Consider the following 22,017-nt stretch of genomic DNA (forward strand, 5'->3'; position numbering starts at 1 on the left):
ACTTGCCTAGCCTGCAACAGAACTCAAATGTAATCTATCTTCACACATCAAGAGTACCACCTGAGCCATCCATCAACAAACTTTGCATTCATTGGGAAAGGCAACACTGGGCAACAGGTCAAACTCTAACACTCCTATCATGAAATTCGACAAAACAGCACCCTTGTGTTTGGCATAGATTTTAGTCAAGACTCTATCAATTTCAAGGTAAAAAACCTTCAGGTCCCTCTTCATCAGCAGCAAAGAAATTTGACAATTTTTGGCAATCTATGCCCGACACAAGTCCGTTGCTTTGTGTAATTTTATTTTTTACTTCAGGGTTATTTTATTATTTTATTATTCTTCTATCATACACTCCTATTTATAGTTATCTAAACTGCATAGTAAGAACTGCTTGCCACTTAAATCTTCATAAATTCCAGAATGCATGAACCTCATAGCGAATATTTGGCAGTGAAACAAACATAATTTTTGCAAACTTATCCCTAATATAGTGAGTATTTTTTATGGCTGCTGACATGCTTACTATAAGAGTATATGCTATAAATAAGCAAAAGCTTGACTTATTTAGACATATAGCTTGTTACTAGTAACATTGTGATTTTTTCTTTTTCGCTGGTTTGTAATAAATTTAAAAGGAATAAGATTGAAGTATAGTCTTATAATATAATTTCTCATTTATTTATCTTATTATATTATTATTATCTTATTATATTATTCCCTCTATTGCAAACATGTAAGGTGAAAGAGCCCATTTCATGAAATTGACCTCGATACAAAGGATTTGTGTGAAAACAGAAACTTCATAATTATGTTTTCCAAGCTATTCATTAAAATGAAAATCTGACTTAAGCTATGACTGAAATGGAATTCCAGAATTTCATATTCGTTACTTGTTTTCTTTGATAGTGTTGTTTCAACTTTTGCAGTCATGAGGAATCCAGATTCAGTTTAAGATGAGTAAATAGTAAACAGTAATTAATTTGAATTAATGACTTAAATATTCATATCAATGAGTGATCTTTCTTCCATGAATTATTCTATCAGAGTAAGTATATTGCTCAAATTTCATTGTATAGTTCTTTTTACATAATTAATAGGTAAATTATTTAACTTTGTATATCATTCAGTTTAAAAACTGCAAAATGTGTTTGATATTGTTACGTGCATATGAGTTTTTAATAGACTGAATGCACAAGTCCGATAATAGGTTAATGAAATTTATTCTTATCAAAAGAAATATATCAGAACTCTTGAATTTTCCTCAGAGATATTCATACAAATGTTCACAGTATCACACAACATAATCGGTAGTTATATTTCAAACTAATAAAAACATTAAATGTAGCGCAATACAAAGCACATCTAAAGAGAAAGCTAACTCGGATTTCTTAATTCATGCGGAAATAACAACTCACAACAACAGTAACTAAGCAACTGAGCTGAGAAAATCTTTCTCTGGCTTTTTACAGTTTTTAATCGGTTGTGAGGTATTTCTAATAATTTCTGCTTCTCGAAATTACTGGAAAGGAATAAGAGGCTGGAACTACGGTAAAAGCTAACATAGTTGTCAAATGCATTTATTCAATTTCAATAAAAGTTACCGAGATATCAGTTTACTTGATGTCAAATGCTGCTGCTGTATTCATACTTTCCCGACAAAATTTGTCTCATGCTGAATTGCACGGGGAAGTACAACAGTTTTAATTATAATTCTACTAAAATTACTGTTTAAATACAAAATATGTAATGATATATTTCTAACCTTTTAACAATTTCTCTTTTCTTACAGTGTATCAGCCTGGGTAGGAGCAAATACAAAACTATGTATATAGCCTGATGATTCAGAATATCAAAATTTTGTTGTTGTAGTTAGGTTGTTTAAAATGCAGTTTTATTTTTTTACTATTACCATACATGTTTTTTGTCAACATTGTTTTGAAGTTTTATTCAACTTGCATGTTGGATATTAGTTTTGTGTTCATGACCAATTTAATTTATTCCAGGTATATTTTTATGTAAAAAATTATGTTATATCATAATACAGTCAAAAGTCATTAATCCGGACTCGTCGGGACTTCGGCGATTCCGGCTTATCGGTTTTTCCGGATTATAGATCATCAGTTTAAATCTGGTAAGATGGCATGCAGAAATTACAAAATTAAAAATATGAAACTGTAATTTATGAAATAAAGAACAATTATGATCTAAAGGGTATCAAAATTTACAAAAAGAAAAAGCTTAATATTTATTTGTTTACTTTATTAAACATTTCCTTCAATGTAAGTTGCTTCGTTTCATGTGATAATACTTTCTCTTTAATTCTATTAAACAGACATAATTTCTTGTTTAGTTCTGTTCAAGTCCTATAATTGCTGTGTTGAGACTACCGACTAATTTGTCAATCGAAATGTTTTCGTTTTCAATAACCTCTGGGTCACTTTCTTCACTATCGGAAGCGAATTATAATGAGGAACTTGATTTAAATCATATCAAAGACAGAATGAAATACTACACTTAGTATGGAATTATAAACCAAATAAAGTAAAAACATCTGCCCTGAAGATAAGGATAGTGCTGACAGATCAACTTCCAATCTGCAGCCTGAAATTGATAAACAGATTTCGGATCTCAAAACATACTTTCGCTTTGTAGATACAAATTACATATTAGTAAATATATATCGGAAATTCTATTTGACATAATTTTTCTAATCTATCATAATCTAATAATGACGTTTCTGCCCCCCCCTCTGCCGTGCAGAGCATCGTAAAATTGATAAACAGATTTCGGATTTCAAAACATACTTTCGCTTTGCAGTAAATATATATCGGAAATTCTATTTGACATAATCGAAAGTTCAAGCTTACTTTTATAAAATTGCTCTAACAGTCTGCAAAAAATAATAAGCCGGATCCAATTCGAAGATTAAGGAACAACGCAATCGGCAACATTAATTGAATTAGATAACTTTAGCTTAGCGTATAACTCCATTACAATTTAAACGCGCATGCGCACAAACATATTCGCAGCCGTAAGGGTCTTACGCGCTCTCGTAAACGCCTCGTGAACGCGACGCATGCGCAGAAAGTTTGTAGCTTTGAGGTCCGGATTATAGATCATTCCGGATTATGGGTGTCCGAATTAACGACTTTTGACTGTACAGTGTGTTTCTTTGCTTAGTCATGTCAAATTAGGAAGTGTCAAAATTGGGTAAATGAGGTAACCATACTGCTGTAAAGGATCACTTGCTCACTGAAGAAAGATGGAAGTTTCATTTGTATTCCCATGGGATGTGTGGCATATTACTACATCTTGTTGGAAGAGTACTATTGCTATATTGATATCTAACCAAAATTGTTGTAAAAAATGGGTAAATGAGGTAACCATACTGCTGTAGGGGTCACTTACTCGCTCACTGAAGAAAGATGAAGTGTCATTTGTGTTTCCATGGGATGTGTGGCATATTACTACATCTTGTTGGAAGTGTACTATTGCTATATTGATATCTTAATTGTTGCTTATGTCAAAATGTTTTCTGCTTGCTTCTGAGTTTAGAATATACATGATAGGAGCAATTATTTTGAAGACATTTAAAAATTTAGTGGTGTTTACATACAATATTAGGCATTAATAGCCATCTGGCAGGAAGTTATCTCTACAGGTCATAGCTTTATCATAATTATTACTATCATGTATTTGACAAGGTTTAAAATTACTTGAAAACAGAATGTTTATTTCTCTGCATTTAGTACCTGATGAAATATCCTGTATGATGTTATAAAGCATGATATAATTATAAAAAGAAAACTTAACAACACCCTGAGAGCAATGGTATGAATGCCTGAAGATGGCAGCAATATCAAAGGCTGATACTTAGTTAAATTCCCTTAAGGTTGTGGGGATTTATTTTAAATACTTAATAGTTAATTCTATTTTGAAACACCTTTCCTATCGCTCATGCTTTCAACCCACGCTTTCATGCTAGAATGCAATTTCAGTTTCCCACATTATACAAAGTAGGGTAGAAAGATTCTATTTAAGTTGGAGTTTGAGTTACTTCAGACAGAGCATGTTCTGCCTTTCTGCCACATTGTTTCTGTGATATTTAACCACTTGCACTACGACTAAACTTCACAGTTGCGGTGCCGTGCGCTACAATATAACAAGCGGTAAAGGGTCTCATTTATGCCGCTCCGCGTCTGCGAGTACAATCCAGAGCTGTAACTCGAGAAATAAACAATCTCGTTGTTAGGCGACGTGTGTACCACATTATTTTCATTTTTGCTATAAGTGCCTATCAACGTGGTGTTCATGTCGCTCGTTGTTTGAGACAGAAGCATATCGACGTTCGTGGCACTTCTTTTTAGCGCAAGTGGTTAAGCTTGCTATTTAATGCTGTGCATTTTAATTGCCGATTTGTCTACTTCGGTGGTAGGGCTCAGAGTCAGTGACACATTAAATATCTCTCTGCAGCTTCAGCTGATTATTTGACTTAGTTTTAATTTTGTAGTTCTCTTTTGAGTTAAAGTTGAATGCATTGACACAGATTGTAAGCACCAGGAGTGATGATTGTAAATACTCTTCTTGAATAAAAGGGTCTTTTTACCCATTCCACATATTGCTATCAATACAGTTTGAGCTTACCTAATAATCGCTTCACAGTTTAAGTAAAGATGTAGCCAACAAACTAACTTTAATTTAGGTAGAATCTTATAAGGTATCTGAAGCACCATTTGAAGTGGTTTAAAGCACCATTCAATGCTTATAGTTAACAATACAACAAAAGATTTCATTGCTGTTAGTCATATTTTATTTCTTTCTTTGAAGTATTATACACATTTATCGCTTTTAATCTTTAATGCTTTCGGTGGAATATTGCTCTTATGCTGTATTTTTCTATTTCTTTATTAATTAAGGAAGTCTTGTTTTTAAATAGAAAACAATGAATCATTGGGGGAGGGGCAGGAGAAATACAGTCTAGTTCTTCTGTCTTACTTTATGTTAAGCTACCATGGTAGACAGATGATGGGAGGTGAAGACTCCATCATTCTACCAAGAGGTTAGGTGGTATTGTCTTGTATCCCTATATGTCTAGCATTAAGATATGCATCAAATTATATTGTAAGATATAATTGTGGCTCGGGGCATAATTACATAATTTAATAATTTTAGCTACTTAAATTACATTACAGCAGAACATACACTTACAGCAGTGCACATTACAAACTTGACATAATTTTACATTGGTATGATACAATAATACAGTACAAAGTCTTTAATCTGGACTCATCGTGACTCCAGTGATTCTGGATAAAGGGTTTTTCCGAATTATAGGTCATCAATTTAAATCTGGTAAGATGGCATGCAGAAATTATAAAATTAAAAATATGAAACCGTAATTTATGAAATAAAGAGCAATTATGATATAAAGGATATCAAAATTTACAAAAAAAAAAAGCTTAATATTTATTTGTTTACTTTATTAAACATTTCTTTCAATGTAAGTTGTTTAAGTTGCTTCGTTTTATGTGCTAATACTTTCTCTTTAATTCTATAAACAGACATAATGTCTTGTTCAGTTACAAAGTTCCGTTGTTCAAGTCTTGTTATTGCTGTGCCGAGAATACCGACTAACTTGTCAATCGAAATTTTTTCGTTTTCACTAACCTCTCTGTCACTTTCTTCATTCCTTTATCAATTTTTTGCAGCAATTCCACTTTTTGTTTGATGGACATTGAAACATGCTTCCACTTTGTAGATCCTTTGGCAGCTCCAGAATCGGAAACTCTTTTTGACATAATCGAGAGTTCAAGCTTACTTTTTATAAAATTGCTCTAACAGTCTGCAAAAAATAATAAGCCGGATCCAATTAGAAGATTAAGGAACAACGCAATCTGCAACATTAACTGAAATAGATAATTTGAGCCTAGCTTATACCATCCATTATACATTAAACACGCATGCGTAAGCGTATTATGCGCATGTGTAAACGCGTATGTGCATGCGTTATAGATCATTCTGGATTAAATACTTTGTACTGTAGTAGAAATTCAATAACATTAGTAGTGTAGAAGATTAAACTTCTAGAAGCAGGCTGAGTGAATATTAAATTCTGAATCTAGGCCTGTTTTAAAATAAATTTCCTATTTAAAAATAAATAAATAAACAAATAAAATTATATGACGAGACACAGGCCAGGCCAGTTTTGGAGGCTTGTCAATAATCTGGGTAATCCTTGATACCAAAGGACGTTGGTTTTAGTAAGAGGGCAAATATAAGATCATTGTCTGGGATGCCTCACAAAGGTGGGTTTTTCTGACACCATGTTTGTTAAAGTACACAGGATGGGAACCAATTTTTGCAATAAATCTTATTAATTGTGGGGGAAGTTTTGCTGCATTTGTCATATGTTTGGATGATGTTGTAGATATGTAATAGCCTTTTCACATTCATCCTTCTCTATTTGCCATTTGAATTTATGCCTTGTGTTTCAATTGTTTCTTTAAGTATGAACATGGCCAAAGTGCTGGTTGTGGGTAATGAATACTTCCTGATGTTGCTTCTTTAGCTAAACTGTCAGTAATTTCGTTCCCTACCCCCAGCATGCACTTTCATTCTGAAGAATGCGATGTCATAATATTGATGCTTCATTAAGTCTCTGGATTTTCATAACTGTAAGGAATGTGTGATGATGGCTGAATATATACTGATGTGCTGTCTGTGTGGGTGGTGATGTCTGGTAGGTTTCGTTGAATAATATACTGGATAGCTCTGAAAATAATTATTTCTTCTGCCTGAAACACTATGTTGTTATTGCTTAGTCACTGCTTCCATAAGTGCAAGGTTTCTTCTCTATTCCAAAGAATTAGTATGCTGCCAACTTTGTCTTCCATGCATGAGCTATTCGTATATATAGTCGAGTACTGTTGCTGGGGGTGTTGTGCAGATGTATGTTTACACCTTGCCGTTTAAAGTGCTGAATGAACGTGTAGCATCATTGCTGGCATATCATAATTCTTTCAGTAATGCTACTTATTGAAGAAGTTTGTATGAATGTGAAGATGAGATACTGATTGGATTACTGCTTCTTGCTTTACACGAATATGCATTGGTAATAGACCTATGAAGACAGTAACCGATGCAGTTGCTGTGGTGCAAAATGTGCTTCTGATGTGTATCGTGAATGGGTGCTGGACACTGAAAAGATGTTTTACATTTCCAGCTGGATCTGTTGGGCCCATCCTTACTATGACAGTTGAGTAAAGAGTCTTTTGAATGCATAAAACTAGTCCCCCAATTGTTTTCTTGACACTTTTGGAATTTTTCATAATATATGTAGTACATTTCTCAAGTTCCTTAGTGTGGAGAATTTAAACCAATCAAGGTTTAGACCCTGCTATTGTTGATGGTGGTGATTCCTGGACTAATATTGCTCTTGACTTCCTTTTTAGGAATGATAAGGGCCTTGCATTTGCCTTCTGAGATGGCCAACTTCAAGGCATTTCGGAGATCAGAGAACTACTGAAAAGTTTTGAGTTCCATGCGTCTTCAAATCGCTTCTGGAATTTCCTGTCGGACAATAAAGGTTGTCTGCATGAGCTCTACTTGTGTGTGCTCAAGCCAGGTAGTTGTTAATAAGCTATTTAAAGTGAGATTCCACAAGACTCGACCAGTGTGCAATCCTTGTGGGCATCTTCTTGTCTGTCTGTGTTATATGATGCCATTGTTATGCATGACAATCTGCTTACAATTTTAGAGGTAACTGGTGAAGGCTTAATATATGTTTGTTAGGTATCTTGCTTGTTTGAGTGCATGTTTAATAGCTGATCAGCACAAGGTATCAAATGCTATGTTAAGATAGAGGCTGAGGATGGCTTTGCGGTATCCATTGTGTCTGTTTTCCGTTATGTTGTTTTTACAGTCATGAGTACATGTGTGGTAAATTTCCCTTCTCAAAAGCTGTATTGACATTCTTTGATTGTATTGGCTTTGTGTAAATAATGCTTCAGGTGATTAATTATAAGTTTTTCATATACTTTCCCTAGCACTGGCAAGCATGCTGGTGTGTAGGAATCCAGGCTACTAGGATTTTTGTTGTGTTTAAGAAGGAGTATGATATTCTCGACTTTGAAATTAGTGGGAAGAAGAGAGAGGAAGAGGCCAACATGCAGAAAATTAAAATGAATACTAAGAAACTTTTATAAATAATTTTGATTGTTGCATAATTTATGCCATCCAGAATAGGTGCCTTCTTTAAAGGAAGGGTTTTGAAGATCTGTTATTTTTCTTATTTTTTAATTTTTTATCATCTGCAGTGCTAGCTGCTATATTGTTTTGCATAGATGCACTGTTGCTCTGTTTTCTCTTCTGCTGGGAAGGTTAGCATTCAGGATATTGTTGAATGTTTCTGTTGAGTCATTTGTTGTATTATTTGTCTACATGGATTTTGAAGACTGAATTACATAGGGTTGTAGACTTTGTTGAAAGTAACATTGTGAAAAATGTCTTACATGTCTGCATTTTTAGTGCAGAAGTCAGCTTTGTATCTTAGTACTGATGATAATTGATTTATAGATTGCTCTTTCCAAGTCACTATAGTTGTTGGAACATGCAGTCATCTCTTCATTTTTCAGCCTGTGGTATACTGCTCTGCATTTGTCTGTGTTCAGAGATCCTTGGTCCACTAGTTTGAGAGTATTTCTGCACATGTATTTTGTGTGTGTGTGTCTAGAGCTTCTCTCATTGTGTTTGCTTGTAGATCTGGCATGATTGTGGAAAGATTTTGATGAATGCAACAGCTGAAGATATTAATGTTGCTTCCTGGGTGTTTGTAGCTTTTGAGTATGGTTGCAGAAGTGGAACGATTTATTTTGAAGTTAATGTAGTTATGTTCAAAGAGATTATTTTCTTTATCTATTGTCCAGTCTTGAATGAAGTTGCTGGCCTGCTGTGTGGAAATGGTAAGAACTAGCCAGCCTCTGCCATTATGTGCAATATATGATGCAGCTCCTGTGGTGTTATGCAGCATCTGGTTATTAGCAGCTATGTAGTCCTCGACTTGTTGAACTTTTGTATAGGTAAGGTAACTGAATATCCCAACTTATACTCTGTGCATTGCAGTCTCTTGCATAGACATTTGAAGAAATTGAGCCTATTGCATTAAGATTATTAATGAAATAAAGAGCAGCATCTATTTCTTCTAAAGGATGGTAGTAAACTGAGATCGTGGCTATTGTAAGATGGTTTAATTCCAGAAGTATGGCTACATGTTTACACTCTACCATGGCTGTCCTTGGTTCTTGGTCCAAGGCATTATTGATGCACTGCAGACTTTGCCACTTCTATGATATAGCTCTTGCACTAAGATTACATCTGCTTTTTTTAATTGCATAGGCGACTAACTATTCACACCCATTATAGGCATATTTGGACACTTCTAATGTAATCATTTTCCCCACTTGTTCTAGTGGCAATATTTGTATGCTGTGATACGCCATAACCGCACATTGTTCTGATATAACATGATAGAGTAAGATGAATGATTTGTCATGAAGAAGCTGCCTGTTTTGTGATTGCTGTCTGAAGCATGGCTGCATCCAATGAAGATATATATGGCATTGCCGTGTGATGGTACTGAATGCTACTAGGTGAGATTCCACAATCCACTTGACATTTTTTTCTTTGTTTTCAGTCTGTAAATTATCCTGCTAGCTTCGTTGGTTATATTAAGTTTGGAAGAAAGGAGAATTTCTGTGTTTTGTTTTTGTAGTCTAGGGTTGACGTTGTGAATTGGGGCAATCTTTCTACAGGGAATTTGGTTTGTGTGAGTATTAATGCCTTTTCTTTTAGCTTTGTTTCCAACTTCTTTATATCTTCTGTTGTGTTACATTGCACAGCAAAATCTTGTTTCTGGATGAGTCTAACTGTTGTGACTGATCCCCAGACTGTGAATTAACACTGTGTTTGCGAGTTCAACCCGCAGCTACTCATGTGTTTGTCCACCTTTTGAGTAAACAAATAGCACTAGTTAGGCAGTCTTTTGAGGGCTTATGCACACTGTAGTGAGGATTGATAAGTTGTCATAGGTTAAATGCTGTTGAGTTCTATGATTCTTCTGGGGTTGGAAAAGCAACTGTAGCAGCTGTGCTGGGATATGATTTCAAGTTTTCGATAGTTTTTCCAGTGCACTTTTAATTTCTTCAAGTTTCACTTTAATTTAGGAGAAGTTGTTTCCCAATATTTCAGTGTGGATGAACTCAGCGCAAGTATTGTACAGTTTGTCTACATATGCATTGTACTCTGGCAAAGTGGGGAAGGAAGGTAGAGTAGGGTTTTGTGAGGTGTGCTTATTGAGTCTATATTGATCATTGTATTAGCTAATGAATTACTGGAGGCTGACATTTGGAGGGAATATGATGTCATATTATAAGGAATTAAATTCCGAGGCATGTATATTGAGACTGGTGTAATTAAAGGGAGGGAGAGGAACTTGGGTGCAAATAAAAAGGTGGTGAATAACACAGTGGTATACAACTAGCAAGATACATCCTGAAGCATCAATAAATGCAAGCAAACAAATCTAGAAATAAAATATCTTTATTCATTATGAGATCAGCCAGGCCTTAAAACAACTAGTGGCAGTAACAACTCAACACTACTGCAATAGTGACCTTACTATGATGCTGTTTCTCACACACAAACAAGTTGCTTCACAGCAGCGTTGAAGGCTTTGTGGCCCTGTACTCACATTGCCAAAAAGACGCACCTTAAATTCCTTCATGTTCAGCTTGCTGTTTTGACATAATTGATTAGGCATGAGGCCTAGTAGTCAGGTTCTTGAGCTCTCTACCTGTCATTGAAGCAAAACAGACAAGGTCTAAACATTACCATTTATACTGAACTGAGTAGACCAGAGAGCAGTTTGTTCACAATACTAATTATAGATAGTGTCATGAGACTGCCAAAATCCAAAACAAGGAACTATGACAACTAAAGCACAACTCCTCTGCAGTTTTACTGAGAGGAAATATATTGCTTTTAAATTGTCAAGTTTGCTAATCAAAATATCATTAAATTCTCACAAAATATGAAATAAATAAAAGTTACAAAATTGAAAATGAATGGACACCTTTGCTTGGAGGACTACAAATGTTCAAAATTAGGGTATGTCTAGGTGCCACCGGTCTTCTACAATGTAAGAAACATATATTCATATATATACCATGGCTGTCCTTCTTTATTCGATAATAGAGAGTGATAGCATAAGAAATGACCTCTTACATTTTTTGTTATAGGAAAAAAATAATAGCATTGTTAGTTTTGAACTCTTAATTTAACTGCAGAAGCAGATAAAAAATTGTAAGTGAAATTTTATTTCTCTATTCCAGAATTTTGCAAGATAAAGGATTATCAAAGTTTTCAGCTGTTATGGAATTTACAGAGAACCTGTATAATTCAGGTTGTAGGTCTCCACATTTGCTTGGTTACATCATAGATTGTATTGAGGAATCCCTGCTCAGTGATCCAAATCCTGAATTGTTCCAGAAAGCAATAGATGTAAGTATGGTTTTATTTTATTTTTAAATACATTCTGTATTTTCTGAGCTGAAGATTGTAAAATCTTTATTTTGGAAAATACTTCCAAATTCTTGTAAAATATTAAAGTACTTATCAACAGTTTTTCTTAAAAATATTGTTACGAAATATACAGGCGTCGTAAGATAGCTTCCCCAAAAAGCAGGTTTTTAAGGCAAGGGAAGGCAGGGTTGCAACATTTGACGATAAAATTGTCGATATGCCATGGACGGATGGAGAACCTTCTGGGACGAATTCTGACCGTTTTAGCCCAGAATGTTCTCGAACACAAGCCGAAATCTACGCTGCTGGTCCGCTGTCAGTTAGTGTGCCTCGTCGAGAGGACGAGAGTGTGTGCCTCTTATAGAGTGGGAGTTAGTATCGAGTTGGTGTCTCGTCTAGCGAGTCAATCCCTGCGGAGTTGATCGAGTTGACAGCCGGGCAGTGAGTGCCGAGTGGGTTGTCGAGTGCACCGAAAGAGTCTCGTAGTGTATCTTGGTTAGTGCATTGTCGAGAGAGCGTGTTGAGCTCCGGGAACGACTGAACCGAAGAGTTGGGAGCTGTGCTCTATGTGTCGTCGAATGCATCACGAGTTGTTGTGTGGAGAGTCTCGAGAGTACGTGGAGTTCCAAGAATGACCGAGCAGATTTGGGAGCTGTACTCTGGTGCTTTGCAGTGAAGCTGTCTCCACCGTGATAGCTTAATAACCTGAAAGCTGTGTTGCTGATCATGTCAGCGTGTTTATAGTAGTTCATTGACGACTGTAAAACATGTTTTGGAGCTGTCCTGACAATACTGGCTAATAACGTGTCTTTCGATACTTCATCAAGTAGTGTCGTCATTATTCACTCCAAATCCATATGAACCCCGTACGAACATGAGGGAAGAAAATAACATAACAAATGGTGTCAGAAAAAGAAAAACGCAACAATATTCTGTTGTATTTGAATTTAAGTGCTCATGTATTCAAAGCATAGCACTTGTGTATCTTTCATTATTATGAATTGTTGTTCTATGGAAAGTTGTTATACCAGGTATAATCAATTTAAGATAAGGAACTATGAAATTTGGATTAAATTTAAACTATGACAAGAAGTTCTCTCTCTCTTATTCTTGTGGTATTTTAGAATTGTAATCCATAATCAGCTCATTGTTGCACATAAGCTTTTTTTATCAGGTTTTCATGAAAGTTTTGTGCCATTGCAAATATTGTCTACACAAACAGTTCATGTTGGTGTGTTTAATTATATTTTGTCAAATGATTTTTGCCACTTGAAAAGGACTAGCTTTGAACACTTTGTTGTGAGATTTGTGAAAGAAACATCGTTATCATTAGATACATGGTGTCTGAAATGGAACTATCATGCTACCAGATTAGAACCATGATTTACTTTCAGTTCTGTTAAAAAAAAAAAATCAACTACATAATGCCACTAAATCATATGTATAGCTTTAGATATTAATGCTGTATCATATTATACTGTGAAGGTTTCGTACTGAAAGTTCAAAATTAAAGATTATGACATTCAAGAAGCAGATTGCTTTGGCCAACCCACTGATGTTAATGATGCCCGCTTTGGCCAACCCACTGATGTTAATGATGCCCGCCTGCGACAGCTTCATCGTCAGCGACAGCATGATCAGTTTGCAACCACTTGATAGTGTGCTAAGGAGTTAGATGTTAGTGCCATGTCCATTATTTGCTCTATGCATCGCATAAACTTAAAGTCCAAGTTAGATTGCTGCATGCTGTATGAACTGAATCAAGCAGATAAAGACAGAAGTGTTCGGGCCTACAACGAATCTGCTCGAATATCAATGTAAGGACACAATTCTGGATCAGATCATCACTTATGATTAAAAGTGGATTTACTTCAACAACACAGGCCGAAAACGGGGCTGGTGTGTGCCCGCTGAACCCGTGGTCAGCGTCACAAAGCACAATTTTACTAACAAAAAGATCATCCTTTGTATGTGGTGGGATTGTCATGATATTATCCACAAAGAGTATCTGGAAAAAGGTAAAACTCTCGATAGTAAGGTGTACAGCGAGCTGCTAGTCTGTGTTGATGCTGCTGCTATCAAGGAAAAACAATGAATTGAGTTCCAGCACAAGAAAAATGTTATATCAAGATAATGCAAGACCACATGTGTCTGCATTCACCAGCCAGACTGTGTACGGACTGGAATTTGATCTTTTGCCACACCCATCATATAGCCCCGACATTACTTCTTCAGACTTCTACCTTTTTTTCATACCTGCAGTTACATCTTGCTAGTGCTATCTTCCTCTGCACAGGATGTCCGAAGTGAGGTTGGTCTGTTTTTGGACTTGTGGGCACCAAGTTTCTGGGTCTAAAGGCTTTGAAAAACTAATGTTGGCAGAAAATAATAGATATTGATTGTGATTACTATCTGAACTAAAGGTACTGCTTTCATGTTTTTTTATAACTTAATTCAGAAATGTTTTTGACCATGTCCATTATTGGGGTAACTTTCTTTGCAACCAGATACTGTACAAAGTCTGAGAATCTGGACGTCTAATATCCGGAATGATCTAAAATCCAGGCCTTAACGCCACCAATAAATTTTTTTAAGGAATTTTTTTAATGCTTTATGCATGCGCGTTTGATTCCTCTTCCCGCCGTAAGATAGCATGTGGAGAATCCCGATTCTTAATATCACTTCGGTATTGAATAAAAATGCCTCGTTATTGAAGAAGCAATCATTTTAGCATAAATTTGTGTAATCAATAATTTGACTCCTTAGGTGCGTATCTGCTTTTCCAATTAATGGATTGTGTAAAGAAATGTGAAGATGATATAACAGAAATTTTTTGTTGCAATGCCAATGTTCCAATTATCAGTCAATTAACGGATGACAAAATCTGTAGTGTGTTTCTAGATCCAGAAAATACCATTACCGATAGTGAAGAAAGTGATGAGAGGTTATTGAAAATGAAAAAAATTCGATTGACAAGTTAGTTGGAATTCTCGACACACCAACTACAGGACTTGAACAGTGGAACTTTGTAACTGAACAAGAAATTATGACTGTCTACAGAATTGAAGAGAAAGTATAAGCACAAAAAAAGGAAGCAACTTAAACAATTTACATTCAAAGAAATGTTTAATAAAGTAAACAGATAAATAATAAGTTTTTTTATGAATTTTGATACCCTTTAGATCATAGATGCTTATAATAAAACACGGGAAGAATCCTGATTCTTAATTTCACTTCAGCGCTAAATAAAATACCTTGTTATTGAAGAAACAATTATTTTAGCATAGATCTGTGTGGTCAATAATTTGGCTCCGTTGCTGCGTATCTGCTTGGCATACATCTCAAATCCAAACATTATATATAGAAACATCATTGATATCACAACTACTAATATTTTATACCCCTGACACCAATCTGGCAAATCATTATTTATTATATTTTGCTTTCATCACTGCATGTTGTCAACATATGACAACTTGAGTAATGACTCATGCAGCAATGCCTAAACATTTTGTTTTACATTAGTAAATGAATAACAAAGAGTATGGAAACCTTTTATGTTGACATTATGCTTAGCATGATTACAGATTTAATTTAAATGTGCTTAATGTTGGCAAGGAAAAATTTAAGAAAAATTTCTTTCTTATGTGCTAAAAATAGATTTTGTTATTGATACTCATAGGCCAAAACATTCATATCAAATATAAAGTATCATACTATTATCACTATCATATTCAAATATAAAGCAATATTTTTAAAATCCATGTTAAATTTTTTGAATAATGGCAAGACTATTCAAGAATTTTTCAAATATTTTAGCATATTTTCAAATATTTTAGCATTAGTCTGCTCTGTGGAGCATCGCAAGATCGTTGAAGGATGTGCCTCCAGATACTTTAAAAAATGCTTGGCATAATTTATAGCCAGCTATGGTATTTTCATGGTGAGGGTGATGAAGATGATAGCTGTAAATCTGAAGGTTTTTGGATATCGCAAACCACAGGTGAAATTTTCCAGTTAATGGATTTTGTAAAGAAATGTGGAAAAGCGGTAATAAATAAAGATGATATCACAGAAGTTTTTCATTGTGATGCCAATGTTCCAGTCATCAGTCAAAAGAAAGCAAAGTCTGTAGTGTGGTTCTAAATTCAGAAAATACTGCTACTGATAGTGAAGGAAGTGACAGAGAGGTTTTTGAAAATGGAAAAATTTCGATTGACAAGTTAGTCGAAATTCTTAACACAGCAGCTACTGGACTTGAACTCTGGAACTTTATAACTGAACAAGAAATTATGTCTTTCTATAGAATTAAAGAGAAAGTATTAGCACAAAAATTGAAGCAACTTTAACAATTTACATTGAAGGAAATGTTTAATAAAGTAAACAAATAAATATTAACCCTTTTCTTTGTGCAAATTTTGATACCGTTTAGATCATAAATGCTTTATTATTTCATAAATCACGATTTCATATCTTTAATTTTAATATTTCTACATGCCATTTTACTACATTTAAACTGATGATCTAATATCTAGAAAAATCCCCAAACAGGAATTGCCGAAGTCCCTATGAGTCTGGATCTTGGACTGTATATCTCTAATGAAATTGAAGGATGAATTAATTTAATTGTGCATTTCATCACCAGTTACAATTTTAGAAATAATGCAGTGGTCACTATTTTTAAGTAATTTTAAATAATTTTTTTAGATGAATGTCTGAAAATAAATTTTTTTTTATATTTGAACTCCAAGCCAATTTTTTCTGCATACATCAGATTTATTTATGTTTCAGTAATGTAACTTAGAATGTTAAGAGTATTTCCAACTGATAATTTACATATATATGAGAATCTATTTGGAGGACTCAAATTTTTAATAGTAAAAATAAGCCGTGGTGGATTCACTTTACAAATGATTTCCCCTTCCGATTAGTGGAATCTCACAAAAGAGCACACTCTCCATGGTTTGTAAAATAGTTTTCAAGCACCTCAAGTCCTAGAATTCCTACCCATGCGACCAATAAAAAACTGTCCCGAGCCCTCAGTTGCTGGACACTTAACTCGGGACATATATGTCCTACCCCCATGGAAATAACAAATTGATCTGGCGATCAAAATGCCCTGGTTGATGAAATCACCATATTGACTTTTTCGATAATAAGGTTTTGTGTGACAATTTGAAACAATTTTAGGTCTCTATTTAATACATAAAATTTTTAATATCCTCATGAGACAAATGCACAAAATAATGCATTATAAATTATGCAAAAGTAGTAATAATATTTCTAAATTAAGTGATATATAAATTTTTGTCACGAATTCTTTTCATATACTTTTTATTAGGAGTAAAACAATGATTATTAATAGAACAAAGATTGTTTTAAGTACGCTGTTCTGGGGGGGGGAGGAAGACATGTTTAAAATAATCTTTTTAGCTATATTTGTCAGTCTATGCAAGGCAAGGTATATAAATTTTTATATTATTTACTATGTATTATTTTTTATTTTTGTTTCATGGGGATATTTTAAAGATTTTATGAAAATTTTAGCATTTTAATTAAATTTCACATAAATTCTCATTTCCATATATTATAATTAGTTTTAACAACATCATTTCTAGTGATCATGTATTATCACTATTAAATCTCAGAAAATGTGTATTTAAATTTTTGTATAAAATCTAATTTAATTTATAAATCTCCTTTTGTGTGCTAATTTTTATGGTGCAGTAGCTCTCATCTTGTATGATGTATGTATTGAAATCTACATTTGTATTTATTATGACAATCTCATTCATTTGTAGCTTTGTGAAGCATTAGCAAGCAAGCATGATACAATTAGGAAAGAATACTGGAATTACATAGCTAGGAATTTAGGACATTTGTATGGTCCAGAAGAAGCTCATGCTCATGCCAGTGAAAATAATTCATAAAATGGGGGACACTTATGCAAAATTGCCTTCATTTTGTACAAAATGTATTATTTTGTGTTAATTCTCTTTTCATCAGTTCTGATATTAAAAGGAATTTATCATTTGTGCAATTAAAGGTAAAATTATGTTGTTCACAAGATTATGCATGCTAGAGATTTTGCATATTTTTATCAATGTGTCTTGCTAATATATAATGCAGATTTAAAATCTAAATGATAATTGTAACTGATAAGTTTAATTATGCAGTTAAGAAGCTTAAAGTTGTGTGTTTATGTGTATAAAGATAAACACAAACAAAGATTTTTTATTAAAATTATGTTACAAGAATTTTTTTATCATGCTGAAATTAACAGTACAGATAAAATTCTTAAGATTTAGGCACTCAGAGCTGTATTTATGAAATTTTTTTGTTGTAATGTCTTTTTGTTTTAGCATGGTCTTAACTATGATTTTGATTTCACTGTAATGGTTTCCATAATAAATGCTAGTGAGCATAAAATTAATAATTTAATTTGTTTTATTTTTGTTTATTTATTTACGAGGGCCAGTCTGAAATTTTTGAGATACATATAGGTTTTTAAAATTATACTTAGAAAATGTTAGGAGTGTCTCCTTCAGCATCAGTGCACTTCTATAAGCAAATTTTCCAACGATTAAATGCTTCAAGCCATTCATTTATTGGAATTGATGAAAAAAAAAATGCATCTATAGACTCATCAATCTTATCTGTGGAATGAAAACGATATCCACATAATTTCTTTTTTAGATTATAACAGTCACACATGGCTAAATCAGGTGGATAGGGTTAATATTCTATCACTTTGATGTGTTTTTGTTCAAGGAACTCAACTGTCAGTCTTGCTGAATGAGAAGATACATTGTTGTGATGGAGCATGAGTCCTCTATCCTTCCCTTTTTGAAGAATTCTGAAAGGCAGTGGTGTACCAGTTAGCTGTAACTGTCTTTTGTCCTTCTAGCTTGATGGCTTTGACCAGTCCTGTACTTTTGAAGAAAACAGCGTGCATTATTTTTTTATCGCACATTGTCTTTTCATTATTGTGGGCATGGGATAATCTTCGAAAACCCATACTTTTAATTTCTTGATGTGTTAGAATGTTTAAAAAAAAAAAAAAAAATAACAATAATTTGTGAGTTTCACCACCAGTTACAATTTTAGAAATAATGCAGTGCACACTTTCTGTAAGTAATTTAAGGGTTTCTTCAGTGATTCTGACATGCTCTTTTTTTTTTTTTTTTTTTTTTTCTATTCAGTTAAATTATGGAGAAGCCAGTGGCAAACTAGTTTTTTCATATGTAATTAATGAGTAATGTTGCGTATGGTGGTGGATCCAGTGTTAAGTTCCTTTTGTATCATTCGGTAGGTGCAGTGATTATCATCAACATTTTCCATATGACAGACACATTATCCAGGATTACTGCTGACAACGGCTTTCCTGCATGTTCTTCATTCCAAAGAGGTTGCGTCCTCTATGAAATTCTGTAAACCATCTGAATACAGTAGCACAAGATAAACCTTCATTTCCAGATGCTAACTGTAGACATTGATTGCATTCTTCTTGATTTAATCCTGCTTTAAAATCGTAGAAAATCATAGTGCGATAATTTTCTCACATCAACTACATTTTTTTCTTCTGCAAAAATTTATTCTGCACTAAACTACTTAACAGTTTTCCAATAAAAAATTGTCTGCTAGTCTAAAATAATCCATATTTTCAAATTTAACCATATTTTTTTTTTCTGCCACGTTGATATTGATCTTCATGAAAAGCAGCTTTAATCACAAATAATGATTAATTTTATAAACTGTTTCCTCCCTTTACTTCTTTCTTTGTATTCACTTGTAATGGTAATTACAGCAACCTAATGCAGATTGTTATAAGTAACAGGTTAACCCCCTTCCCCCCCCCCCCCAAAGTCTGATATCAACTTTATTATCTGTGGGAACAAATGCAGACTCAAAATTTTATTTTAGGATTATAGATATTTTAAATTTATAACTTCATTCTTTTCTAATAATTAAAAAGTTGAGAATTTATTATTTACGAAACAGAAATTTCAAATTTATGCTGTCTTTGTTGTTTAGTTTTAGTTCTTACAATGTGTGTTTAAAAATGCATATTTATGATTAATAAATAAGTTATAGGAAGAAAAAGGGGAAGTTGTATTTTATAAAGTATTCAAATTGAACAGAATTTGTAATTGGAAATATTTAGTCATTTGAGTTTATTTAGAGTATTCTTAATGATTGTTTTTATGTGTAAACTAGCAATTGTATGTTTATTAATTTACTTTTGTATGACATTAAACATTCTTCATTATTATTATTATTTTAATGCATAATGGTGACTTCTGTAACTATTAAGTTTTATTTACAAAAATTTTATTGTGATAAAAATGCGATTAACACAATACTTTTTATGCTAAAGCTTTAGTTGTTTTATAATGTGATATTAAGATAAAAATTTATTTTTCTGGTACTGTTTATTAATTTTATAAGACATTTGATAACATAATCTTTGAAGAGTCTTTTTTTCTATATTTTACCACAAAAAGTTGAGTGTCATTAGAAGAAGCCAACATGGCAACATAAATGTACTATACATTTTACTAATGGAAATTCACTAACTAGGCCAAAAAAAAAAAAAAAAAAGATAGATCCATTAAATATGATACTAAAATGAAATGCAGTATGTCTTTTATGTTTCCAAAATTATGTATACCAAATCTGTGATTTAAAAATTTTGATTCTGAAAAGTTCAAATGTTTAGATTACAGATTCTTTGACAATAAATGTGAAATTTATTTTGAAGCTTCTCAGTAGGAAAGAAAAATGGAAATCTTAATTGTAAGGAAACAAATAGTTTTTGTTAGTGTTGAACTTTATGCAAATAACATTTCAAATGCACATTTAAAAATTATTAAGCATATCTTAAAAAGTTCTGTGAAATGTGGGATAAGTGAGGTACTTGCTTGATGTAAAAGAATGAATGTGTGTATAAAATTAAAATATAATGACTTATATGAACATGATAATTGAAAGGCACAGTTTTAAAATTTTCTCCAGATATTAAAATCTCTTTGTACTCCTCTCATTTTCTTATTAGATATTACCTTTGCTAAAGCTGGAGGAGTAAAGCTGCAAAAGTTTCATGAAAGCTATAAAATAATTAATAAGGTTTTCTGTTTTGGTAATTACACAAAATACTCTGGAATCAAATATAGAGATGTAAATTGATTTTGTAGCAGTCCTAATCAGTTTTTATTTGCCTAAGGATGACATAGATTACATATGCCTAGGCATTATTGTTACCAGAAAATATTTATTTTTGCTGTTACGAAAGTATATTGACTTTAAAATTTTGCTACTCCTTTTTCTGTCACTTTGATAATCATATGTATTGATTAGATTTCAGTCTTTATTTAGTTTATGGATATAAGAGTAGCAACACACATATTTGATTGTAAAATTTACTAGTTTTCATCTTGTGCAAAATCAATAACAATACCCATCTATATTAAAATGTAATTATGAAGTTTTGTGAAAATATATTAAAATATTTTAAATGATTTATCTTGTGTTTATCATTACTATTTGTGTCCTTTTTATTTCCTAAGGGAAGAATATTTTTCTTTGGAATTTTTCTCATTTTTGTTTATTATTATTATTATTATTCCAGGTTGTTGATATGCTTGCATTTATGAAAGCTATTTTTGTTTATATTTTTAATAGCATAGTATAAAAACAGTTATGATTATGAAACACTACTTGAAAAACAATTTTAAAAGTTGGAGCAAGAGAAATATAAAAGAAGGTCATATTTGATAGTATAAATCAAGTACTTTTCTGAGTGACATTGTTTTCTGTTAACAGGAACATAGATGGTTTAATGAGAGGTAATTGTATATTGTAGAAGTTTTTAATGCTGAAAGAAGATTATTATAGAAGATATTATGGGAGTTTCTGAAACAGGAACTTTATGTAGTCATTTGAACATAGCAGAAGTGAAATTTGTAATCTTATATGAGAGAGAATGTTCCAGTTTGGAAAATCTAGATATGTACCAGCATTCAGTAGTATTTGAAGCATGGTTGGAATGAGATAAGGCTTTATTTTTGGTGAAATTATCCTTAAACATTCAGTGGCCTCCTTTCCAGCTAGATCTTTTGTCAGCTATTTCTAAAAATTCTCTTTATTAGCCTTAAACCTTCATATTCACTATGGGTCTTCTTTACATATTCATTGCTCCATAAGATGTAAAGTAGGCCCAGGGTAGATGTTCATAAGTCTAGTAACTTTCTTGACTGTAGTAGTGTTTGCACTTATGTGTCTATAGTTTTTCAATAAGTATTCAATATTCCTGTATGAAAATCCTTTATGCTGGTGAGCTGCCATGTCATATTATAGTCATTAAATTTATCTGGTTATCTTAGGATATTTGAAATGAATTAATGAACTGTATTGAGACATGATCTTTTAGTAACAGAA

General features: G+C 33.0%; 1 protein-coding gene across 6 annotated transcripts in view; it reads left to right on the plus strand.

Annotated features, from left to right (window-relative positions):
- Fnta (farnesyl transferase alpha) overlaps window positions 1-21,096 on the plus strand; it is a 61,240-nt gene extending 40,144 nt beyond the window's left edge. For 4 of the 6 annotated variants that reach the window (XM_085817634.1, XM_085817635.1, XM_085817636.1 and 1 more), the window contains exons 8-9: window positions 11,391-11,559; window positions 17,382-21,096. In XM_085817634.1, the coding sequence (XP_085673760.1) occupies window positions 11,391-11,559; window positions 17,382-17,510 (298 nt within the window). In that variant the 3' untranslated portion in view covers window positions 17,511-21,096. The remainder of the gene's footprint in view (window positions 1-11,390; window positions 11,560-17,381) is intronic. The other 2 variants (XR_015041403.1, XM_085817638.1) reach the window with 2 other exon arrangements.
- Window positions 21,097-22,017: the final 921 nt, after the last annotated feature.

This window comes from Stegodyphus dumicola, chromosome 5 (assembly GCF_044657685.1).
Source record: "Stegodyphus dumicola isolate Sdum_Otavi_A_Nest chromosome 5, ASM4465768v1".
Classification (NCBI taxonomy): domain Eukaryota; kingdom Metazoa; phylum Arthropoda; class Arachnida; order Araneae; family Eresidae; genus Stegodyphus; species Stegodyphus dumicola.